General features: G+C 57.3%; 1 protein-coding gene across 3 annotated transcripts; it reads right to left on the bottom strand.

Annotated features, from left to right (window-relative positions):
• Nucleotides 1-701: 701 nt before the first annotated feature.
• Nucleotides 702-16,689, bottom strand: SLC29A4 (solute carrier family 29 member 4). 3 transcript variants are annotated; one of them, XR_012588819.1, is made up of 12 exons: nucleotides 8,578-8,724; nucleotides 6,183-6,352; nucleotides 5,372-5,503; nucleotides 5,156-5,269; nucleotides 4,947-5,075; nucleotides 4,388-4,462; nucleotides 3,861-4,126; nucleotides 3,636-3,771; nucleotides 3,211-3,398; nucleotides 2,708-2,948; nucleotides 2,016-2,633; nucleotides 702-1,421 (listed from the first exon to the last, which is right to left on the bottom strand). XR_012588819.1 is itself a non-coding variant. In XM_074598649.1 (11 exons), the coding sequence occupies exons 2-11, from the start codon at nucleotides 6,340-6,342 to the stop codon at nucleotides 2,491-2,493; spliced, it is 1,584 nt and encodes a 527-aa protein (XP_074454750.1). In that variant the 5' UTR covers nucleotides 6,343-6,352; nucleotides 16,079-16,689; the 3' UTR covers nucleotides 1,915-2,490. The 3 variants fall into 3 exon arrangements, 2 of the variants coding, with proteins under 2 accessions (XP_074454750.1, XP_074454748.1); XM_074598649.1 differs by lacking the exons at nucleotides 702-1,421; nucleotides 8,578-8,724 and adding an exon at nucleotides 16,079-16,689 and having other exon boundaries at nucleotides 1,915-2,633; XM_074598647.1 differs by lacking the exon at nucleotides 702-1,421 and having other exon boundaries at nucleotides 1,915-2,633; nucleotides 8,578-8,728.
• Nucleotides 16,690-24,273: the final 7,584 nt, after the last annotated feature.

The raw sequence follows: 24,273 nt of genomic DNA, 5'->3' as shown, positions 1-24,273 counted from the left end.
CTTAAGGACAGATTGGAAACTATCCGCCCTGGTATCGGCTGCGTACCAGAGACTGGAGGCCGGGGCTCAGGGGAGGGGGACACCCCTGCGAATTTACCCCTCGTCCTTTAAACGAACCACATGGTGCTGAGCTCGTACCATCTCCACCCCGGGCCGCCGGCGCCTCGGATAGTCACGGTTCTAGCCTGTACAGTTTTAATGTACCAAAAGACTCTTTAGCCCTCCTGTATTATAAGTCTTTAAATGGATTCAACTTTTTAATTATAAATATAAATATAAATATATATATATAAATATAAACTTTTTAAAACTGTGAAAAAAATTATGAAATTATAAAAAAAAAAAGGAAAAAAAAAAAAACCAACGACAGAAATGAACACAGTCTGACGTTTAGAATATTATTTTTTATTTCCTGTTGGATTGTGATTGTAAATGATCTGGGAACAGGCACACCCCCCACGCTCAAAGTGTACTGTACTTCTAGAAGCAAATTGTGTGAGCATATTTTAAAGAGCGAGAGAGAGAGCGCGCGAGAGAGATTTTATGCTAATGTTAAATAGAAAGCACTTAAAACCCACTGCCTTCTATGGAACACAAGGATATTTCAGACAATCGAGAGGAAAGGAGAGCCAGGTTTTTGTCTTTTTTTTTTTTTTGTTGTTGTTTTGTTTTGTTTATGTTTTGTTTAAAACAATTTTTTTGGCATTCTGTTTGTTGGAGAACTCTGTGTGATCTTTTTTCATAAAAAAAAAAAAAAAATTAATTGAAAAAAAGCAACCCAACGAAGCATCTTTCTTTGTCTCGCTTGTCTTGACTGCGGGGTTTTTCTCCCCTTGGTGACAACGGTCGCGTTTTGGCTCAGCTTCTGCCTGGAGTTCGGGGAAAGACCCGACCCAGGCGCCGTGTGGCTCTTGGGGAGCCCCCGTCCATCCAACAGTCCCCCTGTGGGGTGGCACCGACGGACGGGATGGGACCCTGGAGTGAAGGTCTTTGCTCGCTGGGGCCCGTGGGGCAGGAGGTGCGACTTCTTCCCTTGCAGCCACGGTCACGGTGACTCCTGAGCCCTGTGGGGCCGATGTGTTGAGGCTGAAAGGCTGGATTTGCTCTTTTTGGTGTGAGCTGTGGTTCAACCAGCCGGGGGCTTGGTAGGGCGAGACCCTCTGGTGCTGGTGGGGCTGGGTCGGGGGTGCCAAGCCTGGTGCTCGCTGCCTCCTGCTCCCACCACCTCCAGCCCTTGGGCTTCGCTTCCGTGGGAGGTGGCACCCGCCGACTCCTGGCACAATGAGGTGCAGCCGGTCCCGAAAAGCAGCAGCTTCTGGTGGTGGCACCTTCTCCAGGTGGTTGCTGCCCTCAAAGGTGTTGCACTTCAGCAGTGGTTTGCAGGCTGGCAGGTGTTCGATGGGACCCAGTGACAAATCCAGCTGCCCCAGGTGACAGAGGGGACCCTGGCGATGGGGAGCAGCACAAGGGACACCCCAAAGCCCCACAGGACAGGCAGCTGGTGTCACCCCGTGTGCGTTTGCCAGCCCAGCCCACACCAGCAGCCGAGTGCCTGCAGTGCCAGGGCTGTGCCAGTGTCACAGCTAAGGACCCGCCATTGCTGCAAAGACATTTCATCTGGCATCGGCTTCATTTATGTCCCTTGCAATAAAGCCTGAAGCTCAGCAATGGCTTGTGGGTGGCATCCACAGGGCTGTGGCCTCAAGACCCTTCCCCAGGACATCAGGATCCCCCCCCCCCCCCCGCTCTGCCCCACTGCAGCCGGGAGAGGGAGGTGATGGGGCAGACCCACAGTGTGGGGCAGGGGAGGCAAGACCCTGACTCTCTCGCAGTTGGGGGGTGGGCAAAAAAAAGGACACAACCAGAAAAAAAGGTTGATTTGTTTGGTTTTTTGTTTTTTTTTTTTTTCTTTTTGCCAGCCAGCAGAAGGGAGTTGGGTCTTTTACACAGCGATTGGTGTTTGGGGAGGGATCGTGATTTCAAGCCATTCTGCAGCACCGGCAATCGAGACCCACCTTCCCAGAGCCTCCGGGGCCTGAAGGAGCAGTTCCTTCATCTCTTGCTCCTCGTCTTCCTCACCGGCCCTCCATCACCCTCCTCCCCAGCGGTGGTCCTGTTCCCCCTGGGATTTGGCAGTAGTTTCTTCCACCTGGCAATGGCTTGGCTCAAACAGGAGAACATACCCCCCCCCTCCCCCCCCTCCCCACTGAAGAGCTGCACATCGCTGATGGGGAGCCCCCCAAGAGCAACGGGACCATCCCCTGGGCTGGGGGGGCGGTGTGTCATCCCAAGAATTGGCCCTGGCTGGGCGGCACTGGCCATTTTTGGGATGCCGCGGCCCCATGCTGATGGGATGCCTGTCCCTGGCTGCCCTGGGGCAGCTTTCTGGCTCCAGGCTCCCTCCCCGAGGAGGGACATGGGCCAAGCGGGGCGGTGGGGACCATGGTGGGAAGCAGGTCCCATCTCGTCCCCGTCGCCCCGCCCTGGGGCTCAGTACCCCGACGTAAAGGAGCCGTTGGAGGTTTCGGTGTAGAAACAGGTACTGTGGGAGGTACTGGTGAGGCTGTAGGCAAAATACGCCACGGCAGAGCCCAGCGTTAAGCCCGTCATGTAGGACACGGTCATGGTGTTCCCTGCGGGAAGGGACAAGGGGTGTCAGGGTGCTCTGGCCACCCCACGTGGGGTCCCTGGGAGGACTTGGTCCTACCTGCCAGCTCCCGCTGCTCAGGGCTCACTTTCCCAGCGGCCAGGATCATGGGGACGCTGCCGAAGTAGCCGTTGGTGATACCCATGAGGAGAGAGAAGATGCAGGGCCAGGCAGGGTGGCCAAAGGTGGGCTTCCCATTGGGGTAGACGCACATGATGAAGAGGGGGATGAAGACCACACGGAGGCAGGAGTAGACGAGGAGGTGGGTCCCTCTCCAGTCGTAGGGCAGGGCAGCCAGGATCTGCAGCGAGGAGCAGAGACCATGCTGTGGGGGCTGAGGAGACTGCGGAGGGCAACATGGTGCCCAAAATGGGGCAGGGAGGAGAAGATGAGATGGTGGCAAGACCACCTGCTGCAGGACCCCAACATCAGCCATGCCAGTGAGCAACTTCACACTAGTTAGACACCCATGGAGTGAAGATGACCCTTGGTGGAGCCAAGCGGCTTTAAAAGAGGACACAAAAAGGAGGCAGAGTAGAAGGGACCTCCCACCTCTCTCCTACCTTGCCAACGAAGTCGGAGAGGTTGAAGATGGCCATGATGAGGATGGGGAGCCATTCCCCCAGCGTGCAGTTGTGGATCTCTGACTCCAGCCCGGGAAAGAGGCACAGCGTGATGAAGTAGGTCATGGCGATGGAGAGCATGTAGGCCCAGATGAGCCGGGACACGACGTAGCGGTGGAGCAGCATGTCTGGCAGGTGCGGGCAGCACAGCTCAGCCAAAACCCACAGCCCTCCCCTTGCACAGCCTGAAAGGCTTGCCTGCACCTCAACAGTGTCTTCCAAAGACATGACTGCCCCATGGTTTTGGGTTCATTAAGAAGGGATGTCCCTTCCCCAAAGCCCTAGGCCACCGATCGCTTCTTCTGCCCCACAAAATGGTACAAAATTGGCTCGCCCACCCCACCTCCCCTGAGCCCACCACCCACCTCTGAAGCTGGGCCAGCTCCTCTTGATTTTGGGCCGAGGGACGTCAAAGCGCATGTAGGTGCCGCTGCCGGCCAGCTCAGCTTCGGGGCCTGGGCTGCCCCGGGGGGAGCTCAGCTGTCCCCGCGGCCGGTTCTCCTGTGGGGAAGAGAGAGAGGACACCAGTGCTGAGCTCCAGTGGGGAGGGAAACCCCAGGGGGCATCAAGGAAACCTGCCCTCGGCTTACAAATCGCACGTCCTCGGTGGTGACATCGTGGTGGATGCGGTAGCCCGTCCCATGGTCACCAGCCCCCCGGGGCTCGGGAAGACCCTTGCGGGAGCAGGCGGTGTAGTAGCGGACAAAGCGGGTACGCTTCACCAGGAGGTGGAGGATGAAGCACGTCAGCTCCATGCCGATGGAGATGAAGAAGAAGATGACCGTGTTCTCCTTCTCATCCGACAGCAGCAGCTTGGTGAAGATGCGGCTGAGTGAGATGATGACCCCAGCGGTGCCTGGTGGCATGGGAGAACTATTGGCACTGGGTTCTGCTGAGCCCCATGGCTCGGGGACCCCCCCCAGAAGCCCCCCACCGTATGGAGGTGATGCCTCCAGCTGTGGAGTAGCTACAAGCAGTGATTTATTTTTTTGGGGGGCAGTGGAGCCAGGTCCTGGCAGACAACTCCCACCCCCCAGCTTGGCGTGGCCTTGGGAGACAGTAGAGGAGGGTCCCCCCGAGGGACCCCGCAGGGTTGAACGCGGACGCAGGTACTCACTCTCGCCCGTCATCACCCCCTGCGTGTAGCGCTTGGGCAGCAGCCCCGTGTAGCCGTAGAAGCTGGATTGCTGCACTTCAGGAGAGAGGCGCCGAGGGGAGAAGGAGGGATTATTGCTGCAGCCGAAATGCCGGGTGGGGGGGAAGAAACCCCGGCGGGTGCCACCCGGGAGCTGTACCCTTCCTCAACAGCACCCACAGCCTTCTTGCCCCAAAAGCAGGGGGCACTTTTTGCCCTTCCCTCGATGCCCCACCATGGCTGTTCCCACCGAGAGTGGCCACCAGGTGCAGGGGCTTGGGAAGCCACCATGGTGGCCCAAATGGCAAAGCCCCTTATGGTGTTGCCCCCGACTGATGCACGGTTTGGTGCTGGTGCCCCCATCCAGTCCCGCGGTGCCTGGATAGAGGTGGAGGGGACGGAGCAGGGACGCGAAGGTCAGCTTATAGGGACTGGAGCAAGCGACTGTCCCGGAAGACCACAGCTCTTGGGGATGGGGATGTTTCCTCACCCCTCTCTGAAGGTCTGTGCTTGCCCCAGCGCCAGCTGCTGTCCCACATACCTGTGCAGCCAAAGGCCACCACCCCGACGGCCACCAGGTTGATGGCGTAGGCTTGCCGGCGGGTGAAGAGCTCCAGCCAGACGTCGCAGATGCTAACGAAGAGCAGGGGCCCCAGGGCAAAGAGGTATCCTGCAGGTGGGAGATAGAAGTGGATGGTGGGGGCCAATGTGAGGTTGGTGCTACTGGGGGCTGTGGGGACCCCTACTCACCCACAGAGATCCGGGTGTGCAAGCTCAGCAACTCCACCAGCGCGTTGTTGAGGATGACGGCCACCAAGGCCACCAGGATGTAGGTGAGGCTCATGTCGAAGACGATGGAGGTCCCTGTGGAGAGGTAGGTGGTGGGGATCCAGCTTCCTTGGAAGCGGGACCGAGCTTCCCCAGGTTTGGGGTGGCTGGGAAGTGCTGCAGCTGCTGGAGACCTACCTGGGTATTTATGGTGCAGGTAGTCCACATCGGTGATAAAGCTGTTATACGGCAGAAGAAATCCTACCCCAGCCAGCAGCATGGCGAAGTAAATCCCATGGTATCGATCCTGTGGCTCAGGATCCTCAGTAACTGCCCCAAAAGGGGAAAGAAAGAGAAAAAGATGTTGAGAGCGGCGCTGCTGCACCCATGGGACCTGCAGCAGACCCCGGCCGTGGGGCGACGAACGGTGCTTCCACATCCTTTGTGGCAGATGAGGAGGGCACCCACAGCAAGCAGCCCAGCACCCCACAGCTCTCACAAATAAATGCTCCCAGCCCCAAGGAACTCCTTCCCTAAATAAAGGCCCAGGAGGCAGGAAAACCCCCGGGCTTTGGGGGCTGATGAGTTTTAACAGCAGCCAAATAACCTGAGCTCCAAGCAGTGTCGGTGACAGCCAAAGCCGAGGTGCCGGAGGGGTGTGGAGGTGGACAGGGCTGTCCCGGGATGTGGAGCTGGGCTGGGGGAAATCCCAGGGGCATCCCTGAGCCCGACATAGGAAAGGGGGGAGCTGCAGGCTGGGGGTGAGCCGGGCAGGAGAACCAGGGCCTGAACCCTCAGCGCCTCGCCAACCTGCAGAGCCCGCTGCCACGGGATGCTGTGCAGCTCACGTGGGTATGAACAGGTCCGAAAAAAAGGCGTCGTTAGGCAATTTTATGGCATTTCAGGCCATTTGTGGCTATGAAACCCATCCTAGAAAGCTCCTAAATGGGTGGGAAACCAGCAGGGAACCCAGCTGCTGGCTGTGGGTTGGGGCTGTGCCTGCTCTCACCGGGCTCCATGAAGGTGAGGACGCCCTTGGCCTGGCTGCCCCGCTGCAGCTCGTCCTCCTCCAGCTGGTAGCTGTCGAAGCTGAAGCTCATCACCACGTTGCCCTCCGGCGTCCCCACCGGGCTCAGCTCCTTGAAGCGCTCGGCTCCCACCGAGCCCATGGTGGCCGACCTGGGAGGGAGAGCGGTGACACCCCCGGGCATGGCTCCTGTGTCCCCCTGGGGATCGTCCCCTGGGTGACGCCAGGGGTCTGCAAGGGACAGGTGGCAAGAGGGTGGCCCTGAGCCTTCACCACCCCCTCATACTGCTGCGGCGCCGGTTTTTTTTCCACCTGGAAAGATGCTTTTCCCGAGGAGAGCGGGGTCCCTCCACCAAACGGTCCTTTTCCTGTTTGGATGTGGGGTGGGGAGCGGCGATGGGGGGGGATCCACGCGAGCCACCCCCGAGGCACAGCGCTCGCCCCAGCCCGGCCCAGCACCTCGCTGGGATGCTCCCGCTGCCAAATGCCTCTGCGATTTCCAAAAGCAATTAGAGAAATTAACGGGTGAAAACCACTCATGGAGGGTGGTTGCTGGGGAAGATCCCGGCTGCCTCGGGAAGCCCTTGCTCTCCGCAGGCAGCACACGCTTATGGTACGGTTTATGCCCTTCTTCAGCATCTCTGCTGCCCGGGGCTGGGGCAGAGCCATCGGCCTGGGCACACACTCCTGAAACCTTTTCAGGGAGAGGATGGGCTGCGACCTGGCTTTTAAGGTGAGGATTTCAGATCCGCTTCTCCGAGGGGCCATGGCAGAGCAGGGAGGTGCTCGGAGAGCCCCCGGAGAGCCCCCAACAGCTGCCCGAGAGGGTTTGCACCAAATGCACCTCAAAATGAGCTGCCAAAACATCTGGCATCCTCCAGCGACACCACCAGAGCCACCCAAAACATGGTTCATCCTTCTGGGGCCAGCCCAGCCCAAGCCCTGGGGAGCAGCCCCGGGGCAGGGGCGGGGGGGGGCTGCTCTGTATTACCGGCGACAGTCGCTAGATGCCAGCCTGCCTCCGCGCCCGCCGACCACCCAACCGGCGTGGGGGGGGGCGGGGGACACGCTATAATTCTCCTCCACGGCAGCAGGATGGGGCAGGAAAAATCAATGTCAGTGATTTCTCCCATCTCCCTGCCAGACGTGGCTTTTGCAGGAGCAGAGAGGTTTTTCCAGCATCTCCCCAGCTGCTCCCCAGGAGGGGTGGGATGCTGGGGGTGGGGGCTCTGGGGTGGGTGTCAAACGCGGTGCCCACAGGCCCTGCGAGCGCAATCCTAGAGCTTAAAATGCATCTCCTGGCTGCAGGGGCTGGTGGCACAGGGCAGTGCCGCCACGGCCCCAGGGCTGCACTGAGGCCACAGCGCTGGTGGGGACCTGGATGGGGCAAGGTTGGGGTCCCCACCCTGCACTTGGGGGTCCCAAGACCCCCCCCCCCCCATCCCCGAGCACCGCGGGCAGAAGAACCCAGCGGGACGTGTTTTGGCTGGAGGCACCGCTCCATCCCATTGCTCATGGAGGAGTTGGCTGTGATCCCCCTCCACCGAGCACCCTCCTGCGCCTGATGCTACCCCAGGCGATAACACCCAGTGGGAAACACCTCCTGGGATGCTGGGAAAGCCTGTTGCGGGGTTTTTCCATGGAAGAGATCCCAGCTGGAGAACATGCTGGCTAAAAACACCCCGTACGTCCTGTAGCCCAAACTTCTTGGGGCCGGGAGCAGAGCGGGATGCGCTGCGAGGCTCAGCGCTGGACCAGACCTCCAGCACCCACCCGCCCCACCTGCTCCCAGCATCCCTGTGCCGCCATAAATCAGATTTCCCCCTCCCTTTGGATTTACACCCGTCTACACGGGAGGGGACTCGGGCCCTGCCGCCCCTCTGGACCCAGGGTGGAGGGGAGGGGGGTCCTCCATCACGGCCAGGGGGTCTCACCCGGGGACAGGGCGCCCGCAGGGCCGGGCAGAGCGGGTGGACCCCATCCCCGCTGCATCCCGGTGCGGGGGGACCCCCGGAAAACGCAGATTTCCCCCCCACCACCACCCCGCGACAGGGCAGAGAAGCGATTGTCGCTCTGGCCAAAGGGTCCCCCGACATCTTGCAAGCGGCGAAGTTGCAATAAAGAGGGGGGAAAAATCCGTGACACCCCCCCCCAACACACACACACACCTCCCCGGGCTGAAGGAGAAGCGGCCGGCTGGAGCGGGGGCGGGGGGGAGGAACCGCGTCCCCGGCCGCCCCGGCGGGGAGGATGCTCGGCGGCCCGGGGGTGGGGTGGGGGGGGCTGGGGGCTCGGGGGAGGCGGCTCCTCACAACCCCCCCACCCCCCCAGCTCGGTCGGTCCCGGCCGTGCCCAACAGGTCGGCGGCGGCTCTTACCTCCCTCCGCCGCGGCGGCTCTGCGGCATCGGCGCTGCCCCCGCCCCGCTCAGCACCGGCGCCCGCCGGCCCCCGGCCCCGCCATACCGGAGCCTCTTCGGGGAAGCGGCGGGGAGCGGTGGGGGGGGGGGGGCAGCGAGTGCGGCGGCTGCCAGCGAGGAGCAGGGGCGGCCCCGGCCCTGCCTCCCGCCCCCCCCCCGCCCCATCCTCCCGCCTCCCCTTCACTCCTCCTCCGCTCCCACCACCCCACCCCCCCCCGCCCCGGCCCCTCCCGGGGCGGGGGGTGCAGCGGGAGACGGGGAGCCCCCAGCGCCCCCCCCCCCGGCCAGCCCCGGCGGTGGCAGGAAAGGTTTTTCCAATGAACAGGGCGTATTCGTACCCCTGTCTATAGGTACCGCCTATAGGTACCGCCTATAGGTGCTTTGAAGGGTTGTGGGGGCCTGGAGCGATTCGCGAAGAGAGATTAATTAGGAAGAAAGCCCCGGTAATTTCACTTAGGACATGAGCTTTGCAGGGGTGGGCTCCTTCCCACCCTGGCAACGGTTTTGGCGTAAAGAGAGGCCAAGAGGGTCAGCAGGAGCCGTCCCATGGAGAGACGGATGGATGTACGGATAGGATGGATGGGTGGATGGACAGAAGAATAGACAGATGGTCAGGAGGATGGATGGGTGGATGGACAGAAGAATAGACGGATGGTCAGAAGGATGGATGCATGGATGGACGGAGGGACAGACAGAAGAATAGGTGGATGGTCAGAAGGACGGATGGATGACTAGATGGATGGCTGGATGTTTGGATGGATTGCAACTCTGACTAGCAGAATCCAGCAACCTCCCCAGCTTTTGGGGGAAACAAATATGGTGTCTCTGCTCTCCAGCATAACCAGGGGTTGGAAGCAGAGAAGGAAGGAGCCAACAGCACGGGGTGGTGGGGACATCTGTCCAGTGAGAGGACCCCCATGCCCAAGGAGGGTGCTCCAGGCAGGGACACCGCAGGTATCCCCACCCCTCCCAAGCACCGATAGTTGATGTTATCGGGTTTTCTTGCAGGAGCAGCAAGGCACGGGGCAGGGACAGAGCAAGTGGCCCCCGCCACCGAGCTGGTGAGAGCCCTGGGGGACCAGCCCCTGCTGGGGTCTCCCCAGCCGGCGTGTGGGAGGATGGCGGTGGCGCTGGGAAGGAGGAGAGGTACCCTCCCTGCTCGCACGCCATGGCTGCAACGCGCCGGGCTGTGAATTACAATCTTCTCCCAGTCAATAACTGCTGTGCGGTATAAATCAGCGCGCAGGGCCGGCGGGAGGCACGGCTGCTGCTCACACCAGAGAAAATTAGAGACAAAACCGGCTGCGACTCCTCAGCCGCCCTTCTGCCGGGCGGCAAAGGGGCTCCCGCAAATCCATCGCAGGGAGGAAAACAGGCCAGGTGGAAATTTCCATGTTTTGCCTTTGGCTGAAATAGCCGGAGTTTGGCTCAGAGCAAACCTGGCTGCTGCGCCGAGCTCTGCCTGAGCCAGGGGCTCAGCTTTTCCCGCTCCCCACCTTGGCCGAGCACCTGCAAAGCTCAGTGCACGGGTGCAAGGCGGGGATTCTTCGGGCTGCTTGTTTTGGATGGGTTTGTTCAGCTCTAATTCGATAGCGCGATCGTAAAATCTCAAAGCACCTCACTCCTCTTGGGGTATGTCCCCTTGCCCTACACCAGACCCCATCTCCCCCTTCCAGCTGCCTTGGAAAGTTAAGATAAGGGGGTGACTGTTGTGGGGGGTTCCCTGGCCGCGCCTGCCGTGGGTTGGCACCCAGAGGGTGCGAGAGCGCTACAAAAAGAGCAGGACGAGCTGAAGCATATGTGCGCTTGCCTTTTCACGGCTTGCCAGCGAGGCCCCGCTGCCTCCCCGCTCGCCAGGCAGCGTTACTCACTGCTTCCCGCAGGGATGCTCACCGCTTCCCGCAGGGATTCTCCCCATGAGACGGTTCTCCCCATCCTGAAGCCCCAGGTACGGAGCCGGGGTGGGGGGGGGCGGGTCTTGTAAAAGCAACCGCGCTCAGGGGAGCATTTCGGCTCCCAAATGCCCCCGGTGCACCCTGAGCCTCGGGGAGATGCTGCGACCAAACACCTCGTGGCAAATAACAATCCCCTGACTTTTACCATCCTGTCTGAAATCAAACAACCTCTTCATCCCCCTTTTGGGGGGCAAGTGGGTCCCCTTTCTGCTGTGGGTGCAATGGGGCTGTGCTGGGTACCCAAAGACACTGCTATGCCTTGGAGGGCTATGGGACACCACGGGGAGATGAATCCAACAGGGTGAACTTCTCCGAGTGCTTTGTCTCTGCCTTCCCCCTCCCCAAGGGCAGCGTCAGACCCAAACGACACCACCGTCCACCCTCCCAAAGTGCCCAAGGTGCCCTGGGGACATGGGGTGGGGGGGTGGCCCCGTGAGCTGGGCTCTCCCTGGGTTTTGCTGGGCTCTTCAATTTTTTAAGCTGGCCCTGAATAATTCAGCTTCAACGGAGCTGGCTTGAGGTTGGTGAGCTCGGATGCTCCTTGGGTTTCTGCTTGACCCACTTTAAGAGCCGGGAAAACCTGCCAGGCGCGATGCTCCGCCTGCGACGGGGCGAAGCTGGCCCAGACGCCCCGGTGCCCGTGGCAGGAGGGACATTCCCCGCACACAGTCCCATCCTGGGGTCTCCCCCTGCAACCCCGCATCCAGCGACACAGGCCACAGAGCATCCCTCACCCACACCGCAGCCTTTTAGAAGTATTTTTGCCTTCTCCCCTTTCCCTGCCTCTCCCTGCCATCCCACGGCTCCCGGCACGAGCGAGTGCATCCCACCAACGTTTGCTGGATTACGAGGAGGGATTTGCTCAGCTCCGTGAACCAACTAACACCCCGCGGCCGCCTCGCCACGGCTCCTTGCTATTCAGAGCCTCACCTCGCTTTCCTGGAACCTGGGCGAACACTGATTAATCCCACCGGGCGGAATAAGACGCTGCTGATTCATTTGGCTTGGAGATGTTGGATTAGGACAGGCTCCAGAAATCCCCTGTATCGCCTTTTTTTTTTTTTTTTTTTTCTTCTTGCCTTTCCAGCGGAGTCAGGTTTTATTAATCATTGCTGCTGCAGAGGTGAGAGGAAGGAGAGAACTTTCAGGTGTCCGCGTCCCACCGCACTGCCAGAAAACATGGCTTTGCACCCCGGGGGAGCAGCTGTCCCAGCTGTCCCCATCCCTGCGGACACAGCCACGCACCGGCCCCTCCAGCACCCGCTCCACAGAAACCCAGTGGCAAAGCCCACCTCCTTCACCAAGCCGTGCTCACCCTGCCAGGGTGTCCCGGGCTTTCCGTGCCCATCGCTGTCCCCTCTGTGGGTGACACCGTACCTGTGATGGCTGAGCAGGGGGGACCGAGCAAAGGGGTGAAACTTCCCAGCATCCCCATGCTCAGCGCTCCCGGGAGCACTGCGCTTCCATCTCTTCCTCTTCACGGGGAGGGGAGGCTGCAATTCCCTCTTGGAAAAGCTCCTTTAAATAGCTTTGCAGCCTTCGCATCCTTCCCCAGGGTCTGCTCCCAATTCCGCCCGAGCGTGCCGTACCGGCGCCGGGAGCATCCTCGGCAGCACCGGCTTTGCACGGAGACGGTGAGGATTAAACAGGGATGTTGTCACTTGGCCAGAGTCACACTTGGGGGATTATCGGGGCCTGGGAGAAGTGGGGAGCAGCCAGGGAATTTGTTCAATGCCAGCGGAGGGGTTTGTCGCAATCCGATTGCAGGCGAGGAGAAATCCCCAGTGCTGGCGGGAGCTCGGCACTGGAGGCCACGGGGATTAACTGGGTTTTCCCCAGGCTTTGCGACGGGACTGGGGTGGGAGGAGGAGTTGTTCTGAGCCCAAAGCCTTGGGTTTAAGAGCTCTGGGGAGATGCAAGGGCTGAGTTAGGGACGAGGACATCGTCTGAGGACACCCAGCTCTCATCCCAAGGCCAAGGACTAACGCCTTCCACGTGGATGCCTCGATTCTCCTGCAAGGGGAGACTCTGTGCGTCTTTCCCATCCCCAAATGGGCCCGGGGGGGAGCCAGAGAAACCCAGAGAGGATACCCACAGCCTTCACATTTCCTCCCCACCCCCACCCCGGCCCCCACTTCTTTGTCGGAAGAGATTTGCATCCATCACTAATTAATCCAAGATGAGCTGCTAATTCAGCTCCTTGATTGCAACTTTGCATAATTGCTGCACGCACAGGACGGGATAAAAAAAGGAGACAATCAGCAGCGGGCGCAGAGAAAGAAGGGCCGGGAAGGGCGGGTTCAGCTCGCTCCCACTCACCCGGCTATTTAAAGACTCAGGTTGAGAGAAGAGATTTTTCTCTGGAAGGAGAAAATGGTGACAGCCACCACCCTTGGGTGGTTTTCCTCCCCCCGCCCCATGCCAGGCTCACAAAGGTCCTCGCCAGCAGCCACAAAGCCCCTCCAGTGATGGGGAAACCACCAGTTCCAGGCAATACAACCCCTTTGCCACCTCCCCATCTGCGACGTCCAAGCTGTTGCCTGTAGGTTTCAGAGTGAACGCTCCACTGAGCGGGGCGATCGCATCCCCCAGGGCCAGCGCTCCAGACTTCTCCCCCCCCCAACCAGGTATATTAGATCCCTGCAGCCATGAAGGCTGTTAACCCCCCCCAAACCAAGCCCCAGAGACCAGCAAACCAGCCCTGCCGACAAGGCGCTGCCTCCTCGCGAAGCAAACCAGCGGCAAAAGGGAGGCTGGGCAGCATCGCCCAGCACGGAGGCCGTGGGCAGAGCCAGCGGCTGAGCCGACCTAAGCCCTTGGCAGCACAATTAATGGGGGGAAAAAAAATAAAAATAAAAATCTGCTTTTCCTGCAGAGCCGTGCCCACAGGGCTCGGAAAGGCGGGTGGGCACCCAGGGGTGACACACCGGCGCCCCGCGGGCAGGCGACGTGCACGCGAACTGATGCCGAGATTGGGTCCTGGGTTATTTTGCCACCCTCCTCTTCCTCCTCCGCTCACACCCCACCCGCAGATGTTTCCCCCCCCATCAGTTGAACTCCTCCACGCACCACCCCCCCCGCCCCCGGCACCCCGAAAGCTGAGCGACGGGGCAGCAAACAGCAGCAGGCAGGTCAGCCACTCGCTCCCTATTCACCGTTTCCCCCTGCGAAAGAAAAGAACTACTTTCAGCTTCCAGCCTTTTCTCTAGAAAAAATGCAGCTCCCAGCCCGGAGGGCCCCTTCCCCGGCCCCACGGCGAGGGCTGAAAGGGGGCTTGGGGGGGGGGGGGCTGGGCTGGCCCCCCAGCCCCTCTTAATCAGCCGGGGCATGCATGAAGCCTAATGCCGTCGCGAAGATTTCGGCACTATTGACACACACATCGCATTAAACGCCTTACGGGGGATTTGCATAAGCTTGGGGAGGGAGGAAGAGCGGGGAGAAAAGTGGCGACAATGGGAAAGTAAATGCATTAAAGTGCTTAGGGGGGGAAAAAAAAATCTGATAAAGGAATAAACCAGTTAAGGGAATATATTACTCGTAGCCCGGTTATACAAATCCTGCCTTATAGGAAATCCTCTTAAAGCGATCACCTGATTGTGTGTTAAATTCCTAATTGAATAATAAAAGAATTATGTATTTCTTCCATAAAGGCACAAAGATGGGAGCCCACGCGGATGTTGGCTCGGGAGGAGCGGGGGCAGAGGTGATGGAGGGAGAGGGGCCCGGGGCAGCAGCACCTTCTAGGAGGGATGGGGTGGGAGATGTGGGGCCAAGGGAGGAGGATAGAGGTGTGGGGGGGATGCCTGGGGACGGGGAAGGCTGGAGCACTGGGTGCCTTTGAGGGCAGTGGAGGAAAGCTTTGCCGGGGGGGTGAGGAGAGCAATGGTGCCCGGGGGAGGAGAAGGACCCCATGGACCTCCAGGGCTCCTCCAGCCTTGGTTGCTGCGACAGCGTGAGGCTTGAAAAGGTTTGGGTTAGAAGGGACCTTAGAGATCATCTAGTGCCCCCCCCCCTGCCCTGGGCTGGGACACCTCCCACCAGCCCAGGTTGCTCCAAGCCCCGTCCAACCTGGCCTTGAACCCCTCCAGGGATGGGGCAGCCACAGCTTCTCTGGGCAACCTGGGCCAGGGGCTCACCACCCTCACAGCAAAGAATGTCTTCCTCAGATCTCATTTAAATCTCCCCTCTTTCAGTTGAAAACCCTTCCCCCTCGTCCCATGGCTCCCCTCCCTGATCCAGAGTCCCTCCCCAGCTCTCCTGTAGGCCCCCAACCGGAACCATTCTGTGATTCTATGAAAACCCACCGAAAGCGGTTCCCGCCCCGGAGCTGCGGAAAGCGCAGCAACCGCAACCACGCGGGGTCTGGGCAAAGGGAACTTCGGGGGGGGGTCACAGCACCCCTGAAGCTGCTGAGGAGCAAATCGGGGTGGGGGGGAGTTCAAGTCCTGCTCTGGGGTCACCAGGAGACACACGGCCCCCACCGACCCCTTGTCTCTTCCCCCCTGCCCTCAGTTTTCCCAGCCAGGGCTGAGGACGATGCCTGCGCGGCCTCTCCTGCCCTTCCCCCTGCCTCCACGCTGTAAATAAGATGCAAAAAAAAAAAAAAAAATTAAAAAAATTAAAAAAAGCATCACCTGGCACTGCAGAGGTGAGGGAGAGCAGTGGGACTGACAAGCACCAAACCCACAGCCAGGGCTGGTGGGGGGGGGGGGAAAGGGGGGGTGTGTGAGAGAAAAAGAAACAGAAGAGCTAAAAATAGCCCCGAGAGCTGTTTTCTTCCCAGAGATCATTTTTCTACCCGGCCCTTTCATTTCATAAACAGGATTATTTATTTATTTCTCCCCCTCTTTACTCCACTGCTTTTTTTTTTTTTCCCCCCTCAATACCACCGCTTTACCCATCCCCGCGTCTCTCTTAAAAGCAATTTAAAAAAAAAAAAAGAGAAAAAGAAACAAACCGCAAAAAAACAACACCCAAAACCAAGGAAAAAAAACAAAAAAACCCAAACCAAACCAAAACCAACCGACCCCCTTGATGGCTCCAGCAAAGGCTGACGTTGCTACAGCTCCTTACAGGTAATCGAATATCCCAGAGTGCATCTGCTAATGCAAACTCCAATATAAATAAGCGGCGGCGGCGAGCTCGGGGAGGGCAGAGGCAGCAGCTGAGAAAACAAAGCCAGAAGCGCCCAGCGAAGCCCAGCCCTGGCCGAGCTCGGGGGCTGCCAGAGCCTTTTTATGAAGCAGAACGGGATTGCCGGGGCCAGGCGGAGGTGCCGCTGCTGGGCGAGCGCGGGAGCGGGCAGGGATGGCAGGGTTTGACAGGGAGATGGTTATTGAGTTATCCTCCCTACGGTGCCCTTTCCAGAGCCAAGCTTGTGCGTGGCAGCAGGGGGAAAAGCCTCCCCAAATCCCAGGGGACACCCCTGTCCCCCTTGGCCCGGCAGGTCCCCCACGGCCGGAGCAGCCCCAGCCCTACAGAGAAGCTCATGGTTTCGCACTGTACCTCCTCCGGCGGTGCCCGTACCTCCTCGCTTCAGCATCCTCCAGCAGCAACCAGGGAAATCAGGGATGACAGGAGCAGTTAACTGGAGCCTGCAGAGGCCATCTTTCCATGCGTGCGTTGTTTTGTTTCCAAATAGACTTTTAATAACTATTTTCAGACGGTAAAAAGGAATAGCTACGTCCTGACCTCTTGAAATGCAAATTGCCTGATGCCCTGGGACAGATGAAAGGCTGCTGTTTCCTATCTGAAACGTTAAAAAGGAGCAAGATAACGTCTCCGGCTCTGCCTCCCTGCTTTCGTTTTCAAAATTGTTTTCGGTTGAGGAGAAAAAGAGATGCTCGCTGCGATTTTGCCCTGCTTGTTGCCCATACGGAGGGCATACTGAAGGGCTGGGGGGGGGGCACTCTCGGGGGCTCCTGGAGCAAAGACCCCAGTACCCCGATGGTGCACGGGGAGGGGTCACAGCACAGGGCTGGTATTTCCCTACAAACCAGACCTGCTCCAGACAACAGCAGGGGTTGTGGGCGTTGGTGAAGCCCAGAGCTTTGTCCCCTTCCTGCCAGGACACGATTTTTGGGGCCCCATTTCAAAAGCTGCCATAGGATTTGCTCAGGAAAAAGAGGGCAGAGTAGTGGGACAGTCTAGCAGAACATCTTCCCGGCTTAAAGACACAGTTAAACACACCACGGCTCCGCTATGCCTGCCCCACCATGGTCCCCCCAGCCTGGCACGGCTGTAGATAAGCTCCTTCTCCAGCCTGACAGCAGCTTTCCCACCCAGGGGGCTTGTAGCCTCCCCAAGCTTTGGCTCAGGGGCTGGGCGAGGGCAAACACAGACCATTTAGGTGGTTTTTTGGGTGTGTGGGGTTTTTTTTTGTTTGGTTTTTTTTTGGTTTTTTTTCTTTTTTCCCCCCTCTCTTGTTCTGCTCTGAGTCACAGAGCACCAGCACAGAGAAGGTGCCCTGAGCACGCACTGAAGGTGCTGCAGAGCTCTGCTGCAGAAGGATGCTCCAACAGGGAACAAGGGAAGGAGCACAGATGTGCCTGTGAGTAAAGGCTGGGAATGCTGCTGGGGAAGGAGCAAGGATGCTCCAGCGGCAGGGAGGGGGGGAAGGCTGGAATGGTGCCAGGGAAGGAGCAAGGATGCTCCGGGGGTAGGAGGCTGGAATGCTGCCAGGGACAGGAGAAAAGAGCATGGAGGCTATAGGGGCAGGAGGCCGGGATGCTGGTGGAGAAGCAGCAGGGATGCTCCGGGGGCAGGAGGCCGGGATGCCGCCAGGGATGGGAGGAAAGAGCGGGGATGCTCCGGGGGCAGGAGGCCGGGATGCCGCCAGGGATGGGAGGAAAGAGCAGGGATCCTCCGGGGGCAGGAGGCCGGGATGCCGCCAGGGAAGAGGCAGGGATGCTCCGGGGGCAGAAGGCTGAGATGCTGGTGGAAAAGAAGCAGGGACGCTACAGGGGCAGAAGGCTGGGATGCTGCCAGGGATGGGAGGAAAGAGCGGGGATCCTCCAGGGGCAGGAGGCCGGGATGCCGCCAGGGAAGAGGCAGGGATGCTCCGGGGGCAGAAGGCTGAGATGCTGGTGGAAAAGAAGCAGGGACGCTACAGGGGCAGAAGGCCGGGATGCTGCCAGGGATGGGAGGAAAGAGCGGGGATGCTCCGGGGGCAGGAGGCCGGGATGCCGCCAGGGAAGAGGCAGGGATGCTCCGGGGGCAGAAGGCTGGGATGCTGGTGGAAAAGAAGCAGGGACGCTACAGGGGCAGAAGGCCGGGATGCTGCCAGGGATGGGAGGAAAGAGCAGGGATGCTCCGGGGGCAGAAGGCCGGGATGCTGGTGGAAAAGAAGCAGGGACGCTACAGGGGCAGAAGGCCAGGATGCTGCCAGGGATGGGAGGAAAGAGCGGGGATGCTGCCGGGGAAGAGGCAGGGATGCTCCGGGGGCAGGAGGCCGGGATGCCGCCGGGGTCGGTGCAGGGATGCTCCGCGGCTGCGGGTCCCGCACCACCCTCTAGCGGCTGCGCGGCGGCAGAGCGCGGCCCCCCCCGGCCCCAGCGCCCTCCCCTCCACCATCGGAGGGGCCGGGCTTCCGCGGGGATATCGCTCCGTCTGCCCTCCGCTGATAACGCGTCAGCCCTGACCCGGAGCTGTGAAGGGCCAGGAGGGGTCTGCAAGCGCCGCCCGCCTGCCCCGAGGGGGTGACAAGGAGGGGGTGACAAGGCGGGGGGGCCTGTGTTCAGCGAGACGTGCTAAGCAGGTACATGTCACGCCGGCACCCAAAGGTGACAGCCCACACCCACCGCGTGGACATGGTGGGTCCGTTCCCCTGCGTCCCTGGGTGCTGGACGGACCTGGACTGCAAACACGAGCCTCCCTCTCCCAGCGCCGTCCTTCCCCCTGCAAGATAGTATCCAGAATATCGGAATACCATCAAAAGCCTCGAGCCTGTTTTATGGCCTTACCCGGACTTAGCCATCTCCAAATCCTTTATTATAACCTGTAACTTAATAAGACTCACTGCTAAAAAAAACCCCAAAAAACCCACAAAACAAAACCCAAACAACCCACAAAAAACCCAACCATCACACAAAAAGAGCCATCCCACCACACAAACACACACCAAAACCAAACCAAACAAGGTGCTGGAAGAACAGGCATCAGATCTCCTCAGCGCCAGGAGATTGGGCAGAGAGCCCTCGTTAGCTCACACCACACCATTAATTAGCTGAAGGAGCGCCTGCCAAGGGCCTGGCAGAACCGCATCCAAGACCTTTGCCAAGCCCTGTCCGAGGCCAGGTTGGATGCGGTAACGCCAAAGGCACGTGCTCGGGGACAGGAGAGCATTCAGGCGGGAGCTGCAGCACGACAGGGGCAGGATCAGAGCACGGAGGATGCTCACCTCTGCCTGCTGCTCCCCCAACACCATCCCAGCATCTGATTTCTACCCACTTGCTCTAAAAACCAGTGATGCTGCATCAAGGCTGGGGTCGGCGCGAGCCCACCAGAGCCGTTCCGCTCCTGTCAGCGCCCGTGGCACAGCCACAGCCCATGACGTTGGGCTCTTTACACCAGAATCGTGCTCTTGCTCCGAGTTACTTCATCTTGGAGTCCTGCGTAGCAAAGGGTCTCCGCCTGATCACTTGGCAGACCACCGCGGCACGGCTAAACCCAAAAGCCTACTCAATCCCACAAAAAAGCACGCTGGGAAGGAACATGGGCATGAGTCCGTGCCTACCCTTGTAATAAGATAAATAATGGTAGAGGAGGTTTCTTGGTCCCTTCCCTGGGAATTCCGGCTTAATGGGCCAGACTCAGTGACAGCAGACAGACACCAGACTGCGCATCTGAACACACCCCAGTATTTACCATTTTTCCCCTGCTTACTGCAGAATATTCTGCTTTGCCCTCCTAGGGCAGAGGCAGAGGGGCAGTGGGACCTCCCGAAACATCAGCGGGGTGTGGACGATCCATCGGGGGCACGGGGGACAGAGGAGCTGCTGGCATCACCACCGCAGCTGGAAGTTGCTGCCGCTTCCCGAATCCACCAGCAGCTTCTCTCAGATCCTCGGTTTGCTCCGGGCAGAAGACAGTCACCGGCAGCCGAATGAACAGTTTAGAAACACTTATCTGAGCTAACACAACCTGTTTTGCCTGAAGCAAATGGAGGCACACACACGGCACGACAGGACAGCATTGCCCTCCAGAGCCAGATCAGGAGAGGAGACGTCTGCAGCTTCACAGCTGAGTCCTCGCTAGGAAACAGCCACGTAAAACAAGGAGACTCTCATCACGACATGCTCCACCGTTGCTAGCAAGAGCAAAAAGGCTTTTTCTCCTCTTCTGCCCACTCTGATCAGTGCTCATCACGGCTTTGCAAGAGGAAGGGTACACACAGAAGGAGATGCCTCCTCACCCATCCACAGGGGCTCGCTCCAGGTCTTCCTCCTGGGCTTGGAGGCGAGGAGCAACACGCTTGGAATGAGAGCACAGTGAGTGAGGCGCGTATCTGAAAGCAGTGCTTCAGATGCAATCCGTAAAAGAAAGAATAAAGGAAATTATCTAAACTTACCTGAGGAGCGGGAGGGGAAAAAAAAAAAAACGCATGAGCCCAAGTCCCTCAGGAGGAGCTTTAAGGAGGAACAAGAGGGAAAATTACATTTGCAAGCAAAATGTGCTAGGAGAAACTCCGCTTGTCCTTTCCCAGCCCCTGCAAAACGCAAGCTGACGGTGTCTTTCGAGAGCGGCTACAAAGCACAGCGAGGACCGAGGGCTCGTTACTGCTGGCAGTCGGGTTTGGGCCACAGAGTACAGAACACACGTAGCATCACCCTGCTCTTATCCGGCCCCCCCATCTCCAAGCAGCAAACAAAAGGAAGACGACACAGGATACTTATCACAACACAGAATTTAATTTCTTAGGCAGTTATAAAATTACAAAGAGCGATGGGCTAGCAGCGAGAGCCAGACACTTTGGTGAGGTGGAATGTTAGACAGATTTTTTTCCACTTATTGACACAGCTATCGAACAGAGTGAGCGAGCACTGCAGGGTGCAGGGTTTGTTCCAGGCGAGGAAGCAAATGCAAGAGCAAATAGATCCAGGTAGACAAAGGGTTGAGTCAACGCCCCACAGAAACCCAGTGGTGGAGGTTTGGGAACGACTCCCCGCTCCTGAGAAAGGAGTCGGCCACATGCAAAGGCAGCGCAGGGGGAGTCAGCGTACGGATGGCTGCAGCCGCATGGTCCAAGCCACAGCACCGAGACATCTGTAACGAGCACAACCGCAGCTATCTGCAAGCCAGAATAAAAACTTCTTGTCCATTATTTTCTAGGCAGTGGAAGATGAGATTTGCCAATTTGAAGTGTGTTAAAATGAAGGCATGTTATGTTAGAAAAAAAAAAATATACAGGAATTTGCTGAATTCCTTTGGTTGCGCAACTGGCATCTGAAAGGATTTATTTACAGTCAGAGCCATGCTTTCTTCATTGCAAGCCTTTCATGGGGCAGCACAGATTCCAGAAAAAAAACGAAGGCCTGCTCTGCACATGTGGAGAAGACCCTCTGCCTTGCTCTCAGATGTTAACAGGTTAAACCAAGGCGACTCTTAGCCAGGATAGCTGGAGCACAGAATAAAACTTTCCAAATCTCCGCAGTGATTAATCCCCGCCAGTGCTTTGGACAAAGACTCCTGTTGCTCTGCAAACAGCAGCAGAGCATCCGCACACACAAGGGGTAGACTGAATAGCTCAGCGACCTACAAGGAAAGAAATTCTACCATCTTCCTGCACGTTGCTTTGGTGCTAACGCCATTATTGGAGCCAAGAAAGCACAGCATGGGATGTAACGAAGTGCTCTGCTGATCGGCTCCTCAGGGCTCTACGCTGACCTACTCACCGAGCTGGTGGCTCTCCGGTGCATTCCTCCCTTTTTTACTATCCCGCATAGGTCAGACACACGTTTCCTCTGTGGAGACACCTGTCCCTGTATTAAGAGCCTTCTCAGATATTTATTTGAATTCAGGCAGACTTGAAAAGTCCCCCCCTTCTACCCCCACCCTCTGTAGAAACAGGCCCAAGAAACTCACTTGCGTAGGACCTGAAGCAGAAAGACGCAGGCACACATCTGATCCCAGAGGGAGCACTCTCACAACGTCTTGCTGAACAGGGCCTCAGAAGAAACAGCTTTTACTAACCTCATTTTACTTCCTCCTCCTCCGTCAGGCCCAGCCTTTTAACTGCTAGATTTGTATCTATCACTTGTATTTCAGAAACAGTGACATAAGAAGAGTCCGGAGCAGATAAAAGCTTTCTGCCTCGGAACTCGAAACACAAAATAGGGTAAACAGACCGATGTCGAGACAGCAGCGGAGCACGTACACTCACTACCTGTTTGCACATCAAAACAGCTCCTTGCCCACGGTGCTCGCTGGCAACAGATCCCGCTGCAATCTAAGACCTGAGTTTAGGTTTCCAAGTTTATAAGCGTTCCCCCCCCTCCCCAGCTTTGGTTGTTTCAGTGGTCTATCTCTGCCCCCAAGCCTCTACCGAGTTTAAAAAAAAAAAAGCTATCAGCTGCAGTCCATATCTAGAGAGAGACGCACCGTCACAGAACAAACACTGTCCTTCCAAGGAAGGTCGGTCTAAAACAAGAGGGGCTGTACAGGTGTTCCCGTATCGTACGACTAGAAGCCCATGGCCAGGGCACAGGGCTAGTGCCTCCTTGGCTTGCCCTGGGCAATCCGGGGCTGTTAGACCATCAGAACAGAAACGTTTAGACAGCACCTGATCCGCAGAGCGTAACACTGCAATCAATGCTCCATACCCAGGTGAGGATGCAGCTGCAAACAGCATTTCTGGTATATTTAAGAAAAAAAAACCAACAACAATACATCTTTGCATCATTAGGATGAAACGCCAACATGAAAGGCTTTAACTTTGGTAGCGTACCACAACAGGGTGGTTACTGAAGACCTAATAAGGCCATCAGAGGGAAATATTAGTCATGTTTTATCTGAGGAAAAGTTTATATCCTCGTGCAATGAACTTAAGACAAACTACTGTCACCACTCCCCATTGTCAGTGGGGACCAGAAACCACCTGCTCCACCCTACTAACTTCATGCTGGTCACTAACCCCAGAATATCAATAGTTTTGCTCTCTAAAAAGATTTTCCCAGCTATAACAACAACAAGACAGATACTTTAACTGGCTTCCAGCTTCTACTTAAGAGCAAACCAAGCAGGGCACAGCGATTCAACAGTCAGCTTGTGGCTCATGAGCAGGAGCACACTACAGCATATGGAAGACACAACTACAGTGAATATGGGATCTCCAACTCACCTGTGGAAGATAAGGTGTAAAAGTTAAGAAAAGGGTAAAATTAGTACAATAAGTGTTCTGAGTTTTTAGGAGTAAGTCAGTAGTTACTATGTAAGATGGCCTTTGTTACACTCAAGAGTTGTAAAACTTGTGTGCTTAGCAGATCTGTGTTGTTTATGCGTGTTTACTACTAACTCTACTTGTGGAGTCTACGCCAAGCCTCCAAGTACGTTATCAGGAACATTACCAGCTTTAGTCTGGAACAAGCAGACATCTGACGCTCCCGGGTGGTTCAGTCTGCCAGCACACTGAGATTATATATGCTTCAAGACTTGCATTTTACTCTGCAGACGTGAGCTCCACAAAGCTGACAGCACTTGCAGTAAAAACACAATTCCAAACCACAGAACTTAGTCCTCAGCCAGAGCTTAAAGTCAAGAGACTAAGCAATATCTCAGCGGCTTGCTTTGGATGTGCTGGGTTCTAGGGAGGACACCACAAGCCACTCCAGCCAGCTACTTAGAACAGTCGAGGGTTTTCGGTGAATGAACAAGCCTGATCCCTTCTCTCCCACGTGTGCTCGCGTGAGAACATCTTCCACATACACAGACTAACAGCAGCCTCGCTGATACCGGCAGCTCTCTTGGCAGGGGCTACCACCATATTCTGCACTTTCAGAGGAAGGTGAAGCCCACCTACCCACAAAGGGCTTTGGGGACAAAGACCACTGCCTGCTATGGCTTGAGGGAAGCCTTGTTCACAGTACCAAATCCCCAGAGCACCTCACTGTTCAGTTGTGGTAGGGAGTTCACACATAGCTGGAGTCCTCAGCTTCTGTCCTCCTCTCAAGATCTGCAGTTGCCTTGTCTCTTTTTATTTTCATTTCTTTGCAAGCAGTCAGTAGAGGGAAAACGAAGCAACCCACATTGCTACACAAAAGGCAAGGCAGGCTCATTTTGGCCAAGGAAAGTAACACTCACCAAGTACTTTGCTAATCACTTGCTCACTAACTGTTATCCAAGACTTAAGAGAAGGCACATCACAACCCTAAAAATAGTCCGCAGCCCCGCTCAGCCTTGGAAAGCCCTAGCCAGGGTGAGGGCAGTTAAGGATTTATCCCAAAACTACCAAAGAGACAATCAGTCCCTGGAGCACATCACAAGAGGTACTCTGATCAAAGAGGAAATAAAAAAATAAAAATTAATAAAAAGCACTGTTATCCATCAGAAGAGAACCCAGAAAAAAAACTAATCTTTCAAAATCATTTATATTTACATCAGTATCTTGAAAAAAAAAAAATCATGAACCTTCACTATCAGAGCAGTACAGCCAGCCCCAGACTGATGAGAAGCAAGAACGGAGAGCTGTGCCTTCCAGCTGAAAA

This window comes from Larus michahellis, chromosome 8 (genome assembly GCF_964199755.1).
Source record: "Larus michahellis chromosome 8, bLarMic1.1, whole genome shotgun sequence".
Lineage (NCBI taxonomy): Eukaryota > Metazoa > Chordata > Aves > Charadriiformes > Laridae > Larus > Larus michahellis.
This window is presented reverse-complemented; position numbering and strand designations above follow the sequence as displayed.

Bases quoted from the DNA above. Each gene is read 5' to 3' on its own strand.
- SLC29A4 (XM_074598647.1), bottom strand. From the start codon at position 8,606: ATGCCGCAGAGCCGCCGCGGCGGAGGGAG. The intron at 5,076-5,155 runs GTGAGTAGGGGT...TCCCACCTGCAG, and splicing joins GCACACCCGGATCTCTGTGG to GATACCTCTTTGCCCTGGGG. The intron at 2,634-2,707 runs GTAGGACCAAGT...CCCTTCCCGCAG, and splicing joins TGAGCAGCGGGAGCTGGCAG to GGAACACCATGACCGTGTCC.